Source organism: Heterodontus francisci, chromosome 1 (assembly GCF_036365525.1).
Source record: "Heterodontus francisci isolate sHetFra1 chromosome 1, sHetFra1.hap1, whole genome shotgun sequence".
NCBI classification, from domain to species: Eukaryota; Metazoa; Chordata; class Chondrichthyes; order Heterodontiformes; family Heterodontidae; genus Heterodontus; species Heterodontus francisci.
Genome location: NC_090371.1, coordinates 180,009,721 through 180,033,562, shown reverse-complemented (window position 1 = coordinate 180,033,562; position 23,842 = coordinate 180,009,721). Strand labels below are relative to the sequence as shown.

The window sequence follows — 23,842 nt, the reverse complement described above, 5'->3', positions numbered from 1 at the left end:
GTTCTTCGACCATTCCACATGCTTGATCAGCCGACGTTGGCTTTCAGAATTTTTGTTTCTTTATCTCTTTAGATTTTTAAAACATTGAGGCCTATTCTCCATTGATACTCCCAACACCTTAAAAAGATATCTTGGCATCTGTCCAGCAATTAACATTCCACTCTCAGGTCATCCTACACTTAACTTCTCAGTGTGGCATCTCTGTGCGCCTAGAGTGTCATTTAATCCTATTTAACCCATACCACTATCACAACCTCTCCTGCCTGTATGCTGTTAACTATTTTATCTAGTTTACTGATCCTTATATTTCCATGGTGAAGGAGGGCTCCCAGAACTTTGGGCTCAAACTATTTATGTTAATGTGTTCCTTTGCAAGTCTGCAAATGCACACTTGTGGCATAACTTGTGGTAATCATTATCCAATTTGAGTAAATTTTGGTAATTATCTGCAGGGTGAAGAGTTGCTACATTTGCCTGGAAAATGCTGTCCTGAATGTGTGTCAGTTGGCAGTTACTGTGTTCATAAAGAGCAAGTCAAGGAGGTGAGTCTCTCTCTACATAAAATCAAATGAAAAATGTTTCAGTGATGGCGTAGTTATGTGCATACACATTAATTAATCATAGTAAAACACATTTAAGGAAAGAGCATTTGGATTACTTTGTTAACCTAGGGTTGTCCAAGAAGTGATTGCAGGCCAAATGCACAAACTCCTTTTATTTAGCCTGCAAAGCCCCTGCTGGTTCTTTCTTGCTTTGTGCGCTTGTATGCAAAGCTACTGGTGAACACTGGGAGCTTGCTAGTCTGGACTGGGACCTGACATATATCCCAGGACATTCAGGTCACATTTTTTAAATCTCAGGAAACATTTATTGGTACTTGACTGTGGTGGAGCTACCATTGAAGGTTTGGGAGGGATTTTTACCTGTAAGTAGACCAGATTTGGGCAACAGCCTATAAGAAGTTATCTCTGTAAGCAGCTCCATGCTTCTGCCTCCTCTACCCAACAGAGTTCTGCCTCTGTTACTAGCGGGGGGAGGGGGGGGGGGTGGTAGGACTTAGAGTGTTCAGAACTAGATACAAAGCCAAGATTACCTCGGGATTGAGGGCCCAGCAGGGAGTGCTGAAAGAAGGATTCAGAACTGGGAATGGAGGACTTCCAACTTAACTCGGCCAAGTCGAGAACAGAACAGACTTGCAGCTGAAACCAAAAGGCCAAAGACAGAAGACAGCTGACAGGGGTTCCTGGGAGAAAAATGGAGGAGGTCTTCCAATTCCATGTTGTTCATCCTCAAAATTACTGTAGGGTGGTCTTTACCTCCAGCCCCTCCACTGCCTCCTGAACTTTGAGCATCTGAATGTTCAAATATATAAAGAAACTGATTCATAATGAAGCAATTACATAGCATTGTTTATACTTGAATCATTCCTCTCTACAGCCTGTTACTGAACAAATCTTTCAACATTGTCTTGAGATACTCTAGGTACAGAAATCTGAACGACAGGTGGTTTTCAAACTGCTTATGTACCATGACTGGATTGTTAAGAATGGCAACACAATAAAGAGTAGACAAAAATAGGTCATTTTTATTGCAATGGGAGTCTCTCAATATTTGTATTTGGGGGAGCTTACATTTATGTGTAATCATATGCAGCCCACTAACTGGTTTTGACATGTGCATCCAGTCTCTATTTCCCAAAATTTGAACATCTAAGTATGCATAATTAAATAAGTATGATAAGTTCGTAAGAACAATTTGAAAGAATAAATTGAACAAGGACATTATAAGTTTCACTAACCAACTTGTGCTGCTGGTGGGGTGTTTTGCTCAGCATATATGGGAACTTTGGGTGAACACTGCAAATAATTTTCTGACCATTTAAATTAGTGGTCAAGAAGTTATGTACAGCACATACACAAATTTCCAATATATGATTTCGATGGGCAAGGTTTGCCAGCAATATAAAATTACCTATTCTAATTTCTGGAGAATTGTATGGAAGCAAAAAAGGATATGATGCATTTAAGCTACTTTATTTTAGATTTTATTTAAATACAGAAATCTAAAAGACAAGTTGATTCCATTGATTCCTAATTTAGATTTGTTTACGCAGATTATCCTCTGCCACAATTATGGTGGAGTTTTGTTCAGATGAGGCTTCTGCCTACCACTTTCTTGCATACCTGCCCTTGCCCAATTTTCTAGGGTCAGTTTAATTTAAATAACTTGAGTGGCACTGGGATGATTTACAGTGCTGGTGTGGATACAGGAGTGTTGAGGGGTATTTCAGGCTGGGTGAGGAGAGGAAGTTGTGGCTCCTTATTACAACATGACAGTGGACTGAGCAGTAAAATACGTCTCGTTGCATTTAAGAAAACTCATCTGCTTAAGTATGTTGAAATAGGCCTTTTGCTTTTCTGACAATTTTAAATCTTACACAATGCATTTGCACAATGCACAGAGTGATAGAGATGTGCAAATGCTGCCAGGGAAATAGGAGTCAGATTGGAAATCAGACTGCACAAGTTCAGCTTCAAGATGCTGATGCTGAATTTGAGATGGAGTAACATAAATCCAGACAAAGTAGTTCAAATACACGATTTGGCTTGTGCTGTCAGTGAGAGGCCCCTGTAGCAATGTGTGCCAACCAGTCACGCCATGGGGACCTTAGATGCACTAAGCTCCTGATGTGCAGTGAGTGTTAAATGTGACCTGGATGCAGTTCTTACATTGAAAGCCTGTGTGTGTTTATGCCCTAGGCTGACTAATTACCCTAATTTGCACTAATGTAAATTAGTGCTGGTCCCTAAAGTGCAGTAGGGGACTGTAAAGGATATTTTTCCCTTCATGTTGGGTCATTGCTCTTTCAGTGGCTAGATTTGTTTGGAGTTGTTGCTTTAGGTGTCAACCTTGGTTCAGTGATAGCACACTGTCCTCTGAGTGAGAAGGTTGTGGGTTCAAGGCCCACTCAGGATTTGAGCACATAGTCTAGGCTAACACTTCAGTGCAGCTGTGAGTGAGTACTATCTTTCAGATAAGATTTTAAAGCAATGCCCTGCCTCCTGTCAGTTGGACATAAAAGATCCCATGGCATTCTTTGAAGAAGAGCAAGGCCCAACAAGTATCCCTCAACCAGCATCACTAAGGCTGTTTAATTAGTCAATTATCTTATTGCAATTTATGGGACCCTGCTTTGTGCAAGTTGGCTTCAAAATACTTTATTGGCTGTGAAGCAGTTTTGGTCCTTAGTTAATGAAAGGCTTTTTTTTAACTTGCGAAGTATTTCACCTACTTCACAGCTTCTTTGCTTACCGGCTATTTTGCTTGACTTGGTCACAGATGCCTTGTTTGCAATCAGTTCGTTTATATTCCCATGAAACCCGTCACATTCTGTCTGGAATTCCCAAATTGTGGAGTATTATTGATGGAATATGTATGGTTGTGCAAGCACCTACTCCCAATATCACCCCCGACATGTATAGATGGGATCCCACTCCATGGGCTAGATTTTATTTTAATGGAGGCCAGCACGCTGCCATGACACCGCAGTCGAGCGCAGTGGCTCATTATAATATGCAGGGCGGCTGCCCCCCCATCACGTGGCGGGGGATGGCCTTGGCCACGCTTTCTGTACAGGCGGTGGTGCCATTTTTAAAGGTCAGACTGGCCTGCATTGACAGATGAAAGTTGACCCCTTCACACCCCACCCCCCCCACACTAAAAATAAATGGTTTGCCTGTCTTGCCCCCCCCCCCCCCCCCAATGCACTGAAATTGCAGAGTTGACCCCTTCTCCCACCAACTGCACAAAATGCAGGTCACCACCCTCCACTACACTAAAAATGCTCTGATTCCCCCCTTCCCCACCTCGGTGACGCCAGCTTTCCCTGGACAGGAAAGTGAAGGTGCTTGAGTGCCCACCTGTCACACACAACACAGAAGATCCGGAAACGAAGGTAAGATCGTGGGGAATTGGACTTAAATGTACGCATAGATTTATTTAAATATTTAAAGTCGAGTTCTATTGCCGAGCGGCGGGGGGGCCACCACGGAGCCTCACCGCTGCCGGGTAGATCGTACCTGGCAATTCTGGCGTCGGGCTCCGTGGTGGGCCACTGCTGGTGCGATCCTCCGGCCCACCAACAATATTACAAGGTACACACTGCTACAGGGTCTTAGTGGATCAGATCTTCAGCATCTTGAAGCAAAGTTTTAGATGCCTGGAACCATGTGCGAAGTGCTGCAGCATGAGCTAGCCAAGGGGTCCATAATTATTGTTGCCTGCTGAGTCTCTCACATCTTTAGCCATGCCATGGGACAGGCAAGAGAATGGATGGCAGCCAGTGGCAAACGGTGACCCTGAACAGGAGACTGCAGACTTGTCTGCACAGGGAACTGGTTACTCAGTTTGATCTGCACAGCAGATTTGAATAAAGGACATATTTATTTAAGCATTTGAACTAACCAGTGCACATCAAATGGCCACACATGTGCCCAATACCCTTGCCAAATAAAGCATCATCTCTGTTGGTCCTGTCTGCCGTTCAAATCCCATGACAATCACGGCAGCGTTATTCTGGCTGATCCGAAAAGAATTGTCATAACACATTGGAGAACCAGTTAAACTACATTTTATTCAGACTAACACTGTCCAATGCAGATCTGCTGACTGGTTTTGCCATGATGCTTCTCCTTTATTCAAAGTGTATCACGTCTGTCTTCTACTTTCCAATTGTTTGTTGCTTATAAATAGTTACTTATTGACAGGAGGAAGTGAGGTAGATGCCTGCTGCGTCAGTAACTGCTGTAAAAATGGAAGCTGCCCAGTATCTCAATGTGCTGGATCAGGCAAGCGGTCGATAGTTTCAGGGTTTTTCTGTCTGAGCAGGCATGTCTTATGACACAACGAGCTATATGAATCAGGTTGCTGGTTGATACAGATGTGGCTTCACCCAAGAGACAGGCTTTGTTCAACCAATTACAGGACAAACATAAAACTGCCAGTATTTGCTAAGACTGGCAGTCTAGAAGGCCCAGTGAAAATTTTGTTTCAGCAGCTGGCTATGCAAGGCCCACACTCAGGAACAGTCCATACGAGTACACAGAGCAAGGTAAAAGCAGTTTCAGCGAAACAACCAGGCATTTTGCATGCACTGGTGAACATGGTAACACAATTGCCCCTGTTTTAGGAGTCTTTATCATAATAGGTAAATATATATCTGTGTACCAATGTCACCATTGAACAGCAAGATGCTGAGGCTGACAAGGAAATGCCCAAACTTCTAATCTTTTCCAATATGTATTCTTAAGACAGATTTTCCTTGTTGCCACAGTAATGGTGGATCTTTGGCAGGTCCCTTGACTGCTCACCTGGCTGACTTCCTAGTTTTTTATTTGTTCATGGGATATGGGTGTTGCTAGCAAGGCCAGTATTTATTGTCCATCCCCAGTTGCCCTTGAGAAACTGGTGGTGAGCCGTCTTCTTGAACTGCTGCAGTCCATGGTGTAGGTGCATTCACTGTGCTGTTAGGTAGGGAGTTCAAGAATTTTGACCCAGTGATGACGAAGGAATGGTGCTGTTTTCCCAAGTCAGGATGATGTGTGACTTGGAGGGGAATTTACAGGTGGTGGTGTTCCCATGCATATGCTGCCGTTGTTTTTGATGGTAGAGATCACAGGTTTGAAAGGCACTGTTGAAGGAGCCTTGGCCAATTGCTACCGTGCATCTTATAGATGGTAAACACTGTAACCACGGTGCACCAGTGGTGGAGGGAGTGAATGCTTAAAGTGATGGATGGGGGTGCCGATCAGGTGGACTGCTTTGTCCTGGTTGGTGGTGATCTTCCTGAGTTTTGTTGGAGCTGCACCCATCCAGAGAAGTGGAGAGTATTCGATCACACTCCTGACTTGTGCCTTGTAGACGATGGACAAGCTTTGGGGAATTAAAAGGTGAGTTACTTGCTGCAGAATATCCAGCGTCTGACCTGTTCTTATAGTCACAGTATTTATGTGGCTGGTCCAGTTAAGTTAATGTTGACCCCCAGGATGTTGATGGATAGTTGGGATAATTTTAATAATTTGAGAAGCTGCTGGGTTTGTTTATGGTGCTTCTGGAGCAGACACCCGAGAGGGGCAGGAAATTGCTGCAGTCCTTTGCTTTAGTGTGGAGTGGCTGGTAGTGCTGGATGAAGTTGAATTAAAAAAATATTTTTTACCTTATATTCTAAATTTGCTGTTTTGACTGATGTAATTGATCAATTGCCTTAATTAAATCAGTCCTGTCAAACTTCACACTCTGCCACCACCCATGGGTCATTTGCATCTTTCTTAATTCTTAATTTGTCTATCCATAATCTTAATACTTCAGAAAGCCTAGAGGAGTATAGAAATTGCAGGGGTGAAGTAAAAAAGGAAATTAGGAAAGCAAAGAGAGGACATGAAAAAATATTGGCAGGTAAAATCAAGAAAACACAAAGATGTTGTATTAGTGCATTAAGTGCAAGAGGATAACTAAAGAAAGGGGAGGGCCGATCAGACATATACAAGGTAACTTATGCATGGATGCAGAAGATGTGGGCAGGGTTCTTAATGAGTACTTTGTCTCCATCTTAACAAAGGAGAGGGATGATGCAGAAATTGTAGTTAATGAGGAGTAATGTGAAATATTTGATGTGATAAGCATAATGAGAGAGGAAGTACGAGAGGGTCTGACATTCTTGAAAGTGGATAAATCATAAGGGCCGGATGGATTGTATCCTAGGCTGTTAAAGGAAGCCAGGGAGGAAATATCAGATGTTCTGAGGATCATTTTAAAATCCTCGCTAGATACAGGCGAGGTACTGGAGAAATGCCGTGAACAACAGATGCCCCTCGACATTGCTTTCATTGATCTCACCAAAGCCTTTGACCTCGTCAGCAGACGTGGTCTCTTCAGACTACTAGAAAAGATTGGATGCCCACCAAAGCAACTAAGTATCATCACCTCATTCCATGACAATATGAAAGGCACAATTCAACATGGTGGCTCCTCCTCAGAGCCCTTTCCTATCCTGAGTGGCGTGAAACAGGGCTGTGTTCTCGCACCCACATTTTTTGGGATTTTCTTCTCCCTGCTGCTTTCACATGCGTTCAAGTCCTCTGAAGAAGGAATTTTCCTCCACACAAGATCAGGGGGCAGGTTGTTCAACCTTGCCCGTCTAAGAGCGAAGTCCAAAGTACGGAAAGTCCTCATCAGGGAACTCCTCTTTGCTGACGATGCTGCTTTAACATCTCATACTGAAGAGTGCCTGCAGAGTCTCATCGACAGGTCTGCGGCTGCCTGCAATGAATTTGGCCTAACCATCAGCCTCAAGAAAACAAACATCATGGGACAGGATGTCAGAAATGCTCCATCCATCAATATTGGCGACCACGCTCTGGAAGTGGTTCAAGAGTTCACCTACCTAGGCTCAACTATCACCAGTAACCTGTCTCTAGATGCAGAAATCAACAAGCGCACGGGAAAGGCTTCCACTGCTATGTCCAGACTGGCCAAGAGAGTGTGGGAAAATGGCGCACTGATACGGAACACAAAAGTCCGAGTGTATCAGGCCTGTGTCCTCAGTACCTTGCTCTATGGCAGCGAGGCCTGGACAACGTATGTCAGCCAAGAGCGACGTCTCAATTCATTCCATCTTCACTGCCTCCGGAGAATACTTGGCATCAGGTGGCAGGACCGTATCTCCAACACAGAAGTCCTCGAGGCGGCCAACATCCCCAGCTTGTACACACTACTGAGTCAGCGGTGCTTGAGATGGCTTGGCCATGTGAGCCGCATGGAAGATGGCAGGATCCCCAAAGATACATTGTACAGCGAGCTCGCCACTGGTATCAGACCCACCGGCCGTCCATGTCTCCGCTATAAAGACGTCTGCAAACGCGACATGAAATTCTGTGACATTGGTCACAAGTCGTGGGAGTCAGTTGCCAGCGTTCGCCAGAGCTGGCGGGCAGCCATAAAGACGGGGCTAAAATGTGGCGAGTCGAAGAGACTTAGTAGTTGGCAGGAAAAAAGACAGAGGCGCAAGGGGAGAGCCAACTGTGCAACAGTCCCGACAAACAAATTTCTCTGCAGCACCTGTGGAAAAGCCTGTCACTCTAGAATTGGCCTTTCTAGCCACTCCAGGCGCTGCTTCACAAACCACTGACCACCTCCAGGCGCGTATCCATTGTCTCTCGAGATAAGGAGGCCCAAAGAATACCAGAGGATTGGAGGTCTGTGAACATTGTACCATTGTTTAAAAAGGGTGTGAGGGGTAGACCAATTAATTATAGGTTGGTCAGTCTGATCTCTGTGGTGGGCAAATTATTAGAATCAATTCTGAGAGATAGGGTGAACCGTCACTTAGAAAGGCACGGATTAAGCAGGGATAGTCAGCATAGACTTGTTAAGGGAAGGTCATGTCTGACTAACTTAATTGAATTCTTTGAGGAAGTAACAAGGAGGATTGATGAGGGTAGTACAGTGGACGTTGTTTACATGGATTTTCGAAAGGCATTTGACAAGGTCCCGCATGGCAGACTGGTCAGAAAAGTAAAAGTCTACGGCATTCGGGAAAGTGGCAAGTTGGATCCAAAATTGGCTCAGTGACAGGAAACAAAGGCTAATGGTTGACGGATGTTTTTGCGAATGGAAAGCGGTTTCCAGTGGCGTTCCGCAGGGCTCACTGTTGGGTCATTTGCTGTTTGTGGTATATATTAATGATTTGGACTTTAATGTCTGAGGCATGATTGGGAAATTTGCAGATGACACAAAAATTGACTGTGTAGTTGATAGTGAAGAGGATAGCTGTAGACTCCAGAATGATATTAATGGTTTGGTTGAGTGGGTGGAAAAGTGGCAAATGGAATTCAATCCAGAGAAGTGTGAGGTAATGCATTTGGGGAGGGCAAACAAAGCGAGGGAATACACAATTAACAGAAGAGGGGTAGAGGATGTGAGACCTTGGAGTGCATGTCCACAGGTCCCTGAAGGTGGCAGGATAGGTAGATAAAGTGGTGAAGAAGGCATATGGAATGTTTTCCTTTATTGGCCGAGGTATAGAATACAAAAGCAGGGATGTAATGCCGGAACTGTATAAAACGCTGGTTAGGCCACAGCTGGAGTATTGTGTAGTTCTGGTCACCACATTACAGGAAGGACATAATTGCTCTGGAGAGAGTACAGAGGAGATTTACCAGAATGTTGCCAGGGCTTGAAAGTTGCAGCTATGAGGAAAGATTGGACAGGCTCAGGTTGTTTTCCTTACAACAGAGGAGGCTGAGGGGTGACTTAATTGAGGTGTACAAAATTATGAGGGGCCTGGATTGAGTAGACAGGAAGGACCTGTTTCTCCTAGCGGAGAGGTCAGTTACCAGGGGCACAGATTTAAGGTGATTGGTAGAAGGATTAGAGGGGACATGAGGAAAAGACTTTTCACCCAGAGAGTGATGGGTGTCTGGAATTCGCTGCTTGGATCAGTGGTGGAGGCAGAAACCCTCAACTCATTTAAAAGGTAGCTGGGCCTGCACCTGAAATGCTGTAACTTGCAAGACTATGGACCAGGTGCTGGAAGGTGGGATTAGAATGGGTGGCTAGTTTTTTTCAGCTGGCGCAGACACGATGGGATGAATGGTCTCTTTCTGTGCTGTAACTTTTCTATAGTTCTATGGCTTTTATGGTTTAACAGGGGAATCTATCATGGTAAGTTAATGAAAAATATCTAGGTTAGCAGTAGAACTGTTGTAGTAGTAATACTGCTGTACCTTATTAAAGCAGCAAATGCTTGTTCATGGTCTCCTTTTTATCTGATCTGAGCATTAATGCAGCTTGGCAATTTAAGTTTGTGATGTTATTTCAGGTCAATTTGTTCTTCTGTTTATCCACTTGATCAATCCTGAAGCATAATTTTGCAGTTTCAGGGATTAGGCTTTGATCAGTTGGGGGAATAAAAAAGCAAACTAAGGTTTTGGTGTATTAACAATTTATGATACACATTTTAGTGCAAGCATGCAGAAGAACTAAAAGCATAATCTGGAGGTATCGTATGACAAAATAGTCTGTGAAAACGTATCTTGTTTCAGTCCAGCAGTGCAGGAACATTCTGTGTTTAGTAATCTGTCGTCTGTATAGAAAAAAGAAAAGTCTTTATGGAAGGATATGTAATGAAAAATGAAAATGTAGATTCACAGAAAAAATATAAACATATTGTGGTATCATCTCTGCCTGAGTGGTGATCTGGTGAAGCGGAGTGCCCGGCTGTTATAGAATTCACCCAATTATCATTCCATTGATTTCAAAAGAATTAAAATTTCACAGGTTCTATAACGGACGGACGATCCATTCCACCAGATTAACACCTGGCTGGTGAAAATGAAAATTTACCACGTTGGAGCAAATATTCACAACAGAAGAATTTTTTTTTATTTCTGTGTATAATTTATAAACAATTACCTCTTTTTTCAGACACATCATTCAGATTTGAAAGGTGAAAAACATTTGCAGGTATGTAGCTCCCTGTGTGGATCTTTTAGTGTTTGAGTAACAATGCAGCTCAGAAAGAAGCACTGTCAGAGTTCTAAGAGCAATCGTTTAACCCATAAACACCACTGTTTGTTTGGAGACCCAGAAACAATGGGCCTGATTTTCACAACAGGTCAGGAAGCTGACATCCAGGTAATTTCTGGGTCCTGAACCCGCGCCTTAACTGTTTCGCACATGTCATCCTATCTTGAAATGTAAATACCCTAATTGGACAGGAGGAGAGCTCAGCATCCTTCGTGGTGTCCAACGTCTCCGGGAGGCAGGAGCTGCCTGCAGAGCGTGAGCCACGATGGGGCCTGCCACTGCCTTGATGAAGAGAGCAGGTCACTCCTTCAAGGGCCAGCAGCATAAAGCAACAACTTGGTGTGCAAATATCTAAATCTAAGGTAATGCTCATGATCCTGCGCAAGATCCCTAAGGGCCGCAAAATTTTAAACCTGAAAAAAAAGTTTCCCTTCACTCTGCTGTGAACCCGACAGTTGTGCACTAATGTGCACCAGACTGTTTTGGTTCGCCAGAATCCACATTGAAAATTCCAGTCCAGACCTCCCTAGCCCCTTAACAAGCTCCTCCCCAACTCCCCCCCTCCCCCCCCCCCACTCCCTCCACACCCTCACTTTCAAAGTTGTGGTCTGTCCCCGGCGTTGGGATCCAAAGATGCGCTCCAGCACTGCGATTGTTAAATCATGTCCGCACCCGCTCCTGACCCTGCTGCATCTGAAAATCCTGCCCAGTATATCTGCTGAGGGACAAGAGAGAGCTGTAGGTTTAGCTGAGTTATAATATGAGCCAGCCACAGATTCGCCATGATTAAATAAGCAAAATTCCTATTTATCACATGGCATGCTGGGATTTGTATTGGTGCTTTTGGGGAATGAATTTGAGAGTATTTCTGTTTTCTCAAGAAAATTGGACATCTATATCTCTTTATACTTCCATTCAGAGTAGCTATTTCTGTCTTTTGTGGCAATTGACATCTGCTGACTTCATATGAATTAGCAGCAGTCCTCTTAAATGAATGTTTAGGTGAGAAGCATTCTAATATCTTACCTAATAAAGAATCCAGTTCAGTGTTTTGTATTTCTTTAATGTGAATTTGATGTCTTACAACAGGGGTTCCTGAGGGAATTCTGGAAGGCAGAGAATTTAATCTTAAACTAACATGGATTAAATATTTTAGTCTAAAGTATTTATTCTACTATCTTTTAATGCAATGGAATAATTATGGGACACAGTAGCTCAGCATCACAATAAAAAAATTGTATTTTAGAAATGTTTATTTTCTCGTCATCAGTATTTTTTGTGCATGTTAACTTCTGGATAAATTTTAGACCAAAATAGATTATTTTATTGAAAATGCTTCATTTAAAAAACAATCTCTCCTAAAATAGAATGGAGAAAAATGGAAGGAAAGCCCTTGTAAAGAATGTGAATGCCGAGATTCACAGGTGATCTGTTACAAGCGTTCCTGTCCTTTATGCCCTGTTGGGAGCCTCGCTGTTGAAGTGAAGGGAGAATGTTGCCCAGAATGCCAACCAGGTTTGTATATATCTAGCAGGGGGAAACTATTGAGAGAAGTTGGAGAAAAATAAGAGTGTTGGGAGAATTTTGGATTATATAATTTGTGTTTTGAATTATTTTCTAAACATATAGAAAGATGGTTGCAACCTCACTAAAATTATAGCTCTAACCTCTTGGCCCCCACATTGTTTGAAATAACCATATTTGTTTTGTATGTTCAATAAAAATTGTGCTGGTAAAAATATATGCCTGTGTATCTGTGCATGAGTGACCGTGACCAGGATTTAATGCTGGTGATGGGGGTCTCAACATCGGGAAAAAGTGACACCAAGAACCCCACGTCACCACTTCTGCGGAAGGCCCACCGAATTAGTGCCAATTAGGCAGGTCAGTGGGCACCGGCAGGCTTTCCATGGAATCAAACACCCCAGCGCTGGAAATTCCACCCTCGGAAACTGGCAGGCAATCAGAGGCCGGCAGTTCTTCCACTGAGCAGCCCCACTGCAAAGGCAGTAGCTGCTGCTGGAGGAACAACCACCTGAGGCCCAGAGGGGTCGAGGAACCCGGGCTTAAGGTAGATCATGGCGGGGGAGGGGGGGTCTTGAGGGAGGGGGTGTAGGGGGGTCATTGGCTAAGGCAGGGGTGTGGCTCTCAGCGGGCCCCCCCCCATCCTGATGCCAGGAAGCAGCCCGCATGGCTCATGCCGTGCTTCCCATGCAGCGACAGGGCCACCTGCCGCATGGCTAATTGTGGCGGTGGGATGAGGCCCTTAATTGGGAATTAATTCCCCAGTTAAGGGCCTCAATTGGCAGTAGGTTGGGAAGGCCGTTTACAGGCCTGGCCGCCCCGGACTTAATTTTGGCAGAGGCAGGAAGGTGGCGTGGTCCCCTCAAGTCACCCTCCCACCTGATTTTATGCTCTCCCCGCCTCCAAATCCAGCACTAGGGAGAGCATAAAATTCCCCCTGTGTGTGAGTATGCGTGTGTGTGTCTGAGTGCCCAAGCGTGCCACTTGCATATATATAAATAAATCAAGACGTCTAAATTAAAGCTGCAGCAGCCAAGAGGGAAGCAGAGTTGTCTGGAACTAAACCCTGGGTTCCATGATCATGCTATCTTGCTCCAAACAAGATGTTCCACATCTAGTCTGTTTTAGTTATTTAGTGGTTGAATGATTTGTTAAAAATATTATTCTGTCATTAATACATCTACATGTTCTATAAATACATCTATTTCAAATGGGTATTGAGGCTTATCTGAATGTTGTTGAGCAGTGTTGTGAGTGAGATTTAGAGAAGCAGAATAGTGATGTATATGATATGTCTGTTTAGTAGTTTTCCATTTAGTAACTGAGCATCTTAACTGACTGAAATTATACATTCCTGTCATCATATAAGTAAATGTGAAGTTTGTTTGACAGAATCGATTGAAATCTCCATGTTTCTAACAGTTCTGTAAAATAGATTATACGTGGATTTGCATTTTGTTTGAAATTAATGATGCTGTACATAGGTCTGAAAAGGAAATACATGCCGAGTGTTTCTGCTGCAGTTATGCTCGGGCGCCAGAGTAACTCCAGCAGAGTACAGCAGACTAGCCCTTGCGAATCGCTCTGCTGGCTTTGCACTTCTCCTTTCCACTTTTGGAATTTCCCATGAGGATTCATGGAGGGGCTTGGGATGCATCTACCCAAAAATAGGCAGGAATATTCAGATACTGTGCAAAGGATGGAAATACGATGTAAGTTGCAGCATTCTGTCTTACCACTCTCGACACAAGGTTCAACCTCGGCATCCAGCATTGCTGTGGGCAACAGAAAGGCCCTTTACAATTTAAATGCACAAAAAAATCTATGCATGTTGGAATAAAAACAGAAATTGCTGGAAATACTCAGCAGGTCTGGCAGCATCTGTGGAGAGAGAAGCAGAGTTAACGTTTCAAGTCGATCACCTTCCATCAGAACTGGCAAAGGTTAGAAATGTAATAGGTTTTGAGCAAGTCAAAGTGGGGAGGGAGCCAGAAGAACGAAAGGGAAGGTCAGTGATAAGGCAGAGGGCAGGCGAGATTAAATGACAAAGATAAGAGAGTATTAATGGCAGAATAACGAACAGCTCTGTCGAAAACAAAAACATGAAAAACAAATTTAAGATCGGGTCAAGGGGCTGAATTTTACAGCCCCCCCCCTCCACCGACATCGGGGGTTGTGGCGGAGGAGGGCGAGAAAATGCCTCCGGCAGAGGCCCGCCATGGGCCTCGATGCCGGGAAGGCCCAGCCCGATATTGCCTGTGGCGGCGAGACCTCGTGGCGGCCACGCAGCCGCTTGGCAACAGGACCAAAATTTATATATGTTAATGTATAAAATAAAGGAATTAATTACTTACCTGCTCTCGCTGTTTGTTCCGGTGCCATTTCGGGGCCGATAGCTGGCACTCCCGCACCTTCGGATCTCCATTCGGAGATCCAAGGCGGAACACTGTTGGAGAGGGGGGAGCAGGTAAGTTGCTCTGTGCAGGAGGTGGCGAGCAGCGTCAGAGTAATTTAATTGGTCTAGGGGATGGTGGGAAGGAGTAAAGTTTAAGGTTGATGAACTTTGGCGGGGGGGAATGTTGGGAGCATTAGCTAAGTGTTCTGGTCGGGGAGAGGGCAGGTTTTTATTTCCATGGTTATTGGGGGCGGGGGCGGTGGGAGAGTGTCAAGATAAATTTATTTTATTCTCTATGGACACTGTATCTTTAAAAATTTAAATTGTAGGGCTTGAAGCCCTTTAAAAATGGCATCAGACATGCGCAGTGGCACCTGATGCTGTTGTCAGGGACAGACTGCCCACCCCCTCCACATCATTGGCGGGGAGGGGTGGTCTGCCCCAGCCCTTTAAATGAGCCACTGCGCTGAATATCGTGGTGGCTCCGCAACATCTGGTCTGCACGGGCGGACCGCCATATTTGAAGCTTGCCCCGAGATCGGCGGGACGTTGGTGAGCTTATAAAATCCAGCACTAAAATAAAAGCAAAATACTGCAGATGCTGGAAATCTGAAATAAAAACAAGAAATGCTAGAAATACTCAGCAGGTCTGGCAGTATCTGTGGAGAGAGACGCAGAGTTAACGTTTCAGGTCAGTGACCCTTCATCAGAACTTCTTGTTTTATTATAAAATCCAGCCCCTGGTCTGAAATTGTTGAACTCAATGTTGAGTCCAGATGGCTGTAGAGTGCCTAATTGGAAGATGAGGTGCTGTTCATCAGGCTTCACTGGAACTCTGCAGCAGGCCAAGGACAAAAATGTGGACGTGAGAGCAAGTTGGTGAATTAAAATGGCATAAAAATAAGAAATGCTGGAAATACTCAGCAGGTCTGGCAGCATCTGTGGAAAGAGAAGCAGAGTTAACGTTTCAGGTCAGTGACCCTTCTTCGGAATGGCAAGCAGCCTGAAGCTCAGGGTCATGCTTGCAGACTGAGAGGAGGTGTTTCGCAATGCGGTCACTCGATCTGCGTTTGGTCTCCCCAATGTAGAGGAGACTGCATTGTGAGCAGTGAATATAGTATACTAAATTGCAAGATGTACAAGTAAATCGCTGCTTCACCTGGAAACAGTGCTTGGGTGGTGCAACAATCATCCCAAAGAGGAGAGAGGAGGTAAAAGGGCAGGTGTTACACCTCCTGCGATTGCATGGGAAGGTGCCTTGGGAAGGGGATAAGGTGTCGAGAGTGATGGAGCAGTGGACCAGAGTGCCGCGGCGGGAACGGTTCCTTCGGAATGCTGGCAGGGGAGGGGAGGAGAAGATGTATATATTATGGCATCATGCTGGAGGTGGTGGAAATGGCGGAGGATGATCTTTTGGATGTAGAGCCTAGTGGGGTGGAAAATGAGCACAAGGGGAACCCTGTCATGGTTCTGGGAGGGAGGGGAAGGGGTGAGGGAAGAAGTGCGGGAAATGGGTCAGACACTGTCGAGGGCCCTGTCAACCACAGTGGGGCGAGGGATGTCCTGACCCCACCATCAGAATGAAATGCGGGTCGGGAATGTGGAAATGCTGGCGGTGGGACCTGAGGGAGATTTTGGAGGTGGAAGCCAATTAAGGGGCTGCCTCTGGGAGCCATGTCTAATTAAGGATGATGGGCGGGCGAGTAGAAGCCCCTGAGACTCTGGGCGGCTGGCAGCCCCACCGGGAGAGGCGGCCGCTGCTGATGTAGGTGGGAGAATGAGAGGGTGCCTCAAGATGGAGGTGCCCTCTGAAGACTTCAGAAAGTTTAACATAAAATTTGGCCACAGCTGCCAATCCATCATTGTGAAGGGGGAACTGTCTGGCATGTGTGGTGCCCGGGTGGGGGGTGAGTACTGAATTAAAAGAGGCATCGCCAGCCATCTGGCCTGCTGCTTGGAGGCTGCCTCTATCTATCTGCTGGGCTTTGACGTCAGCAGGTGCCCATCTAATGTGTGGAAAATTCCAGATGGCATGTGATGAGTGCCCTCAATAGGCAACTTAATTGGTTACCCACCACTGGTAGGCAAGTAGCCCCCACCCCCCCCAGAAGTAGCCTCACTGACAATAGGCCAGAGACAGGATCATGCCAGCAGACCGGCACACCCACCTCCGAACCTACCTCCTTCACAGAATGAAATTCCAGTCCAGAATGTTTAACAGCATAAACATAATTTGAAGCTAATCTTATTGACCGTTGGATCCTTCCAGTCAGTGCTATGGGCAGCAAATTTAGAATTGCAACAGTCATCCCAAAGGCTGTCTCCCTTCCCTATTGCAGTTGCTGGTCATTCTGATTAATTCTAACACTTTTATATGTCACAGTTGATAGATTGTTAAATTAAAAGAAACAACAAGGTGATATTTGGGCTTTCAACAGGCAATGAGACCTATTTTCTCCACAATCTACCTCAGTGGTTACTCTGCTGTTTGCAGAGGCACTCCCCATCTTCCTCTTTACAGATGCATTCTGCCCATCTAGATCCCCACTATCCACTCCTGTGCTTCACAGCTCACAAAGCTACCCTCCAGATCCAGTTCACAGCAACAATGATCCCTCCGCCCAATCACAGATACATTCTTTCCATTTCTAACGGTGTCATAATTTATGTTGGCATCTTGCCCCTCTCCTCCTTAATTTAACCCTGCACTCATCTCCCTTCCCCCACCCCCTAATAGTTCAGTCTGATGCTGTTCTTCTTCAACTCCCCCACTTCATGCAGGCACTCTTTTCCCTTTCTTTCTTTAATTTGACATGGCAATTTTTGTCCCCTCCCTTACCCCATTAAATCTGGCACTCTCTTTCCTTCCCCTCCAAGCTAATGCTTGTGCTCTCCTTTTGTTCTTCCCTAGCGCTGCTTGCAACAAGTTCCCTTTGTCCCACCTGCTCCCAAAGCACTGCTCTTAACTCCTGTTGTAGCTGCTGCATAAGTGATTGAAAGCCACAGAACATGTGGACAGAATTTCCCAATCTTGTGACAATTGCAATCACCTACAACAGCAATGATAACAAGAGACAGGAACTCTGGAGTGGAGATGAATGGGAAGAATCCCATCCTCGCTGATACTCATTAACAGATGCAGGTATACAGATGTTGTTCCAAATGCATCAAAAGCAGTTGTTGGCATATATGCATTTATTAAATAAATATTTGGTCAAAATTAAAACTTCCCCTCAGTATTGTCTAAAGAATAAATGGAGGAAACAAAATGTCTGTGGACATACTTTGTCGCATATTGCAGATAAGTTAGTGATTTTACTTTAATACTTCCTTTCTAGTTCAGTGCCATTCTGATTGTCTGACCTGTATGCAGTCTTCTGATCGTTGTGACATCTGCTATGATAAGAGCAAATACTTGCAGGATGGCCATTGTTTGCAAAACTGTGACCCTGGGTTCTACAAGGAAGGTGGACTATGTAAAGGTATGTGACGGATTCATCTGTACTCTCTGCTTGCTTTGAAATTCCCCTTTGCAATACTGACATTACAAGAGTGTGTTTCTGGCATCTGGTAAACATTTACCTCTCGTGATTCTGTGCTGACTGAAATCTCTGTCAAAGTGAGCAAACTTGCTTATTGAGAATTTAAGAATTCTACCCTGATTAAAAATTAACAAAACTGTATGCGGAATATTTTGCTAACTTGTTTGTCACCTCAAATGTGCAATAAGTGAGTATTTCTGGTCAAGATAACAGTTAAGGTAATAGTTAAATTGCTCCACTGTTGGAATCTATAAGAATAAATCTTTCCTGAATATTAAATCCCCCTTTCCTATCTGTTTTGAAAATGGGAATGTATCTCGTACTTGCACTTTCACCGACTTGAGCTCTTTTGTTTTTATCCGATCTGACAGATGTCTTTTACCATTAAGCTCTACCTATTCTCATCAAGGTCATTTGGAAAGTGATTCACCTCTGTCAGCATCCATAAACACACTATCCAATAAAACAAACTTGCAATGAGATAGGCTGAATTGATGATCTCATAGTGAAGGTGCCCCGAGGTAGCAGCGATCATAATATGATTGAATTTTATAGTTTGAGGGAGAGAAGAATGGGTCCAAGACCAGTATTTTAAACTTAAATAAGGGCAATTAGGAGGGCATGAAAGAAAACCAGCTAAAGTGAACTGGCAAATTAGGTTAAGGGATAGAGTCATAGAGTCATTATGGCACAGAAGGAGGCCATTCGGCCCATCAAGTCCATGCGGCTCTCTGTAAAGCAATCCAGTCACTCCCATTCCCCTGCTCTATCCCCCTAGCACTGCATGTTTATTTACCTCAAGTGCCTATCCAATTTCCTTTTGAAATCATTAATCATCTCTGCTTCCACCACACTCATAGGCAGCGAGTTCCTAGTCATTGCCACATGCTGCATAAAAAAAGTTCTTCCTCACATCCCCCGCATCTCTTGCCCAAAACCTTAAATCTGTGACCCCTAGTCCTTGTACCATCAGCTAATGGGAACAGCTGATGTAATGGTCTCAGAGAAGCTCTTACAGCCTATTCCTAAATCAAACACAATTTAAATTGTTAATTTGAATTTCTTTCTGGTACAAAATGCCCTCTGGTATTTTGTTTACATTGCTTTTTCACATTACTGGATAATGTAATTTTTTTCAGCAAAACCCATAACTTTGAACAGTATTCAGTAAACACTGTGAAGGATTTCATTCTCCCCGTCCTTAATCAAAAAAAAACTAGTTTTAGTCCAACTCTTCAATTTGGTGTCTCCAGTGTTGAGAATCTTCCATCTTTAGTCAACATGGACTTTTGGAATGCCTTAGAGAAGCACATTGGCGATTATTGAAGAGGATTATTTATCTGAGATTTTCAGATGATGCCAACATAGGAAGTATTGTTATTCTTCAGAAGATCAAAGTAAGCTGCAAAGGGATATTGAAAGTGATGGCTAAAAAGTGGCAGTTAGAATTCAACGTCAGTAAATATGACGTGATGCATTTCAGTAAATATTCGCAGTAGTAATTATACTCTGAATAAAAATAGATTTAGTGCTATGGAAGAGCAGAGAGATATGTGGGTACAGATTCACAGAACATTGGAGCAGCAGCTCAGGTTGATAAAGCCATGAGGAAGCTAATGAAATATGAGAAAATGGAAATACGATGGAAGACTGAAAAATTCGGTATTTTTTTGTTTGAAAAATACAAATTATGGGGCAATATGATAGAAGTGTTTATAATTATGAAAGGTTGGAATCGGGTAGATAGAAGTGAACTGTTCCCAATAATTAAGGGATCTCTTGCACGGAGCTATAGATACAATATTAAATGTATGAAATTTAGAACAGAGGACAGGAGAAACTTCTTTAAGGAAATTTGTGAGGCTGTGGAATTCACTTCTAAAGTTGGTCATTCAAGATTAGTTTGATTGGCTGGTTGAATGAAAAGCACTTGAAAGTATATGAAGAACATGTTTGATAAATTTGATTAGGAATGTTTTCTTATACGAAGAACAAATGCTGACAAAAACTGGTTGGGTCAAAGTTCTGTTTCTGTGTTGTAACTTCCATGCATTTATTTATATTTGAATTCCATAATATAAAAGAATGAATCACATTTGTAGGTATGAATTTGTTTGGATTGCTTGCATGATTTCAGATTTAATTAATTAACCTGTGGAGAAAAACAAAGAACATGTAGAGAGGTATTTGATGTAAAACTGTGGAAGAGAACCAGAGCAGATAATTACAACTGAAGAAACCTTGAGCACCACAATTTAAAGAGTCATTCTACACATTCAGACATTTTAAGGGATGATTCTTCCCTTTGGCACTTCCAGAAGGGATGACCAATTGCAGAGTGTGTATCTGATCAATTGCAGGCGCATAGCCTGAGATTTTCTTTCCATTCAATTAGGAATACATTTTTGTTGAGTATATAGCTGGCCTGGTGAAATAATTCAGTAAGGAACTGATCAGATCCTGTAAGATGTTGAGTGATATAGATTTAGGTTAGTAAATAGAGGAAAGAATGGGTTCATTAGGTTCTTTCATAGAATGATTGAATGATGACGCACAGAAGGCGACCATTTGGCCTGTTGTAGCAGTGCCTGCTCTTTGGCAGAGGTATCCCAGTTAAGCCCACTTCCCTCCTCTTTCCCCATAGATCTGTAATTTTTCCCTTTAAATATTTATCCAATTCTCTTTTGAAAGTTACTGTTGATTCTGCTTCTACAACCCTGTCAAATAGTGCATTCCAGATCAAAACTCACTACGTTTTAAACAAAGTTTCCTCATGGTGCCTCTTGATCTTTGCCAATCACTTTAAATCTGTGCCCTCTGGTTACTAACCCTTGTACTACTGGAAACAATTTCTCCTTATTTATTCTATCAAAATCAACACTCTAACAAATTTATTCTTCATCTCTACGGAGAACGACTCCATCTTCTCCAGTCGCTGCAAATAACTGGAGTTCCTCATCCCTGGTACCATTCTAGTAAATCTCTTCTGCACCCTTGTGAAGGCCTTGACATCCTTCCTGAAGTCTGGTGCCCAGAATTGAACACAATGTTACAGCTGAGGCCTAACCACTGTCCGATAAAGGTTTAACTTAACTTCCTTGCTTTTCTACTCTATTCTGCATGCTTTTTAACAGTCTTCTCAACTCGTCCTGACACCTTCAAAGACTTGCGTACAGACATCCCTCCAGATCTCTCTGTTCCTGTATCCCATTCAAAATTGTAATATTTAGCTCAAACTGCCTCTCCTCATTCTTACTCCCAAGAATATATCACGTCGTAGTACTTGGCATTAAATTTCATCTGCTATGTGTCTTCCTATTTTAAATGTCTATGTTCTCCTGAAATTTGTTCCTATCCTCTTTTTTCTTAACTACATTTCCAAGCTTAGTATCATCTGCAAACTTTGAAATTATATCCTGCATACAAAAGCCCAGGCCATTAATATATATCAAAATGAGCAGTGGCCCTAATACTGACCCCTGGATCACACCAGTCTGGTATACCTCCCTCCAGTCTGAAAAGCAACCATTCACCATTAATCACTGCTTTCTGTCCCTTGGCCAATTTTGTATCCATGCTGCCACTGTCCCTTTAATCCCATGGGTTTTAATTTTTCGAACAACTCTATTTTGTGGTACTGCCCTAATCTTGAATTTGCAACTTTCTTTAGTTTCTCTCCCATCTCCTCTTTATGCCCCCTCCAAACTCATCTTGGCAATGAAACCCACCTCTTGCTCTCTAGATCCTATTCCTACTAATCTGCTGACCACTCAACTTCCCTTCTGGTGTGTCTCATATTAGTTGACATTATTAATGGTTCTCTCTCCTCAGGTACTGTACCTCTCCTTCAAATCTGCCGTCATCACCCATCTCCTCAAAAAAAAACCCTTCACTCCACCATCCTTGCAAATGATGCCTCACCTTAAACCTTCCTTTCATCTCCAAAGTCCTTGAATGTGGTGTCGCCTCCCAAATCTGTGCCTCTCTTTCTTGAAACTTCTTGTTTGAGGAAGAGCTGGGCGTATATGTGCACAAATCATTGAAGTTGGCAGGGCAAGTTGAGAAAATGGTTAAAAAGACTTATGAAATCCTGAGCTTTATAAGTAGTGGAATAGAGTACAAAAGCAAGAAAGTTATGATGAACCTTTCTAAAACAAGTATTGTGTACAATTCTGAGCTTGCAAAACTCAAAACACAGTGTCCAACTTAGATGTGATTCTGCAATTGGACAACATTATATGTGATTCTGCAATTGGACAGCATTTGCTAAATAATCCTCGGTGTGCTAAGACTTATGCTGACAAACAATTTAAGATTGTCAGTAGGGCTCGCAGTGTGGCGCATTTGCGTGTACTGGAAGCTACATATTTTAATACACAGGGCCCTGTTCTTTCAGGCAGTAAGAACGTGTACACACGTTGCACTTGCTTCAGCTAAACAAAATAGGTAACAGCCCTTCACTGGTTCATTCCTCAGGGCAATGCCTTGACCAATCAGAGTCAAGCAGCCTGATTTAAATTTCAAACAAAGCTTGACAGTTAACTGTCAGTCACCATAAACTGGTGCATTCTCCATGGCAACACCTCTACCAATCAGACTTCACTTGCCAACCAGTCAGCACTTTTTTCTCATACAGTATAAAGTCGTTGCTTTCCCTTACATTGGTATTCTTGCAGATTGTCATGATGAGTGCAAGATGAAAAGCTTCGACAACATGTCTCTATTTTCAGCAATATCTCCTCCATCTCTTTTGACCCCTCCTCTGTCTCTGAATCGTCCGACTGCTTGTCCAACATGCAACATTGAATGAGAAAACGTTTTGTCCAAATAAATATTGGAAAGACAAGCCATTGTCTTCAGCCCCTGTCAAAAACTCCATTCCCTAGCTACTGACTTCATCTCTCTCCCTGGAACTTGTCTAATGCTGAACCAGACTGTTCACAACCTTGGTGTCATTTTTGATCCCGAGATGAGCTTCCGACCACATGTCCCTACCATCACTAAGAACGCTTATTTCCACCTCCGTAACATCGCCCAACTTCACCCTTGCCTCTACCTGTCTTTTGTTGCCTTTGTTACCTCTGGTCTTGACAATTCCAATGCATTCCTGGCCTATCTCCCACGTTCAACCATCTGGAAACTGCATTGCATTGGTAGTTCAGTGGTAGAATTCCTGCCTGCCACACGGGAAGCCCAGGTTTGATTCCCGGCCATTGCAAGGCCTGTCTCTTATTAGGCAGGGTCATTGAATATTTTTAAGGCTAAGGTAGATAGATTCTTTTTAGGCAAGAGAATCAAAGGCTATGGGGGGTGGGGGGTGGTGGTAGATGGAAATGTGGAATTCGTGATACAAACAGATGAGCCATGATCTTATTGAATGGCGGAGCAGGCTCGAGGGGCGAATGGCCTACTTCTGCTCCTAATTCGTATGTTCGTAACTTGAGGTCATTCAAAACTCAGCTGCCCAGGTCCTAAGTTGTACCAGGTCCCACTCTCTGCTGTGGTGGCTCCTGCTCAAACAATGCCACAATTTTAAAATTCTCATCCTTGTTTTCAAATCCCTCCATGCCCTCAACCCTCCCTGTCTCTGTAATCTCCTTCACTCCTGTGACCCACCTAGATCGCTGCACTCCATCAACTCTGGCTGCTTGAACATTCCCAATTTTAATAACTCCACTATTGATGGTTGTGCATTCAGCTGCCTTGGCCCTAAGCTCTGGAGTACCCTTCCTATATCTCTCAGCCGCTGTATGTCTCTTTCTTCCTTTAAGATGCTTCTTAAAATCTACCTTGTTGA

At 43.6% G+C, this 23,842-nt stretch overlaps 1 protein-coding gene across 3 annotated transcripts in view; it reads left to right on the top strand.

The window, feature by feature from the left end:
- The window catches only part of fras1 (Fraser extracellular matrix complex subunit 1), a 617,312-nt gene that overhangs the window by 274,623 nt on the left and 318,847 nt on the right, over positions 1–23,842 (top strand). For all 3 annotated transcript variants that reach the window (XM_068039139.1, XM_068039130.1, XM_068039149.1), the window contains exons 10-13: positions 453–542; positions 10,483–10,521; positions 11,952–12,099; positions 17,842–17,985. In XM_068039139.1, the coding sequence (XP_067895240.1) occupies positions 453–542; positions 10,483–10,521; positions 11,952–12,099; positions 17,842–17,985 (421 nt within the window). The remainder of the gene's footprint in view (positions 1–452; positions 543–10,482; positions 10,522–11,951; positions 12,100–17,841; positions 17,986–23,842) is intronic.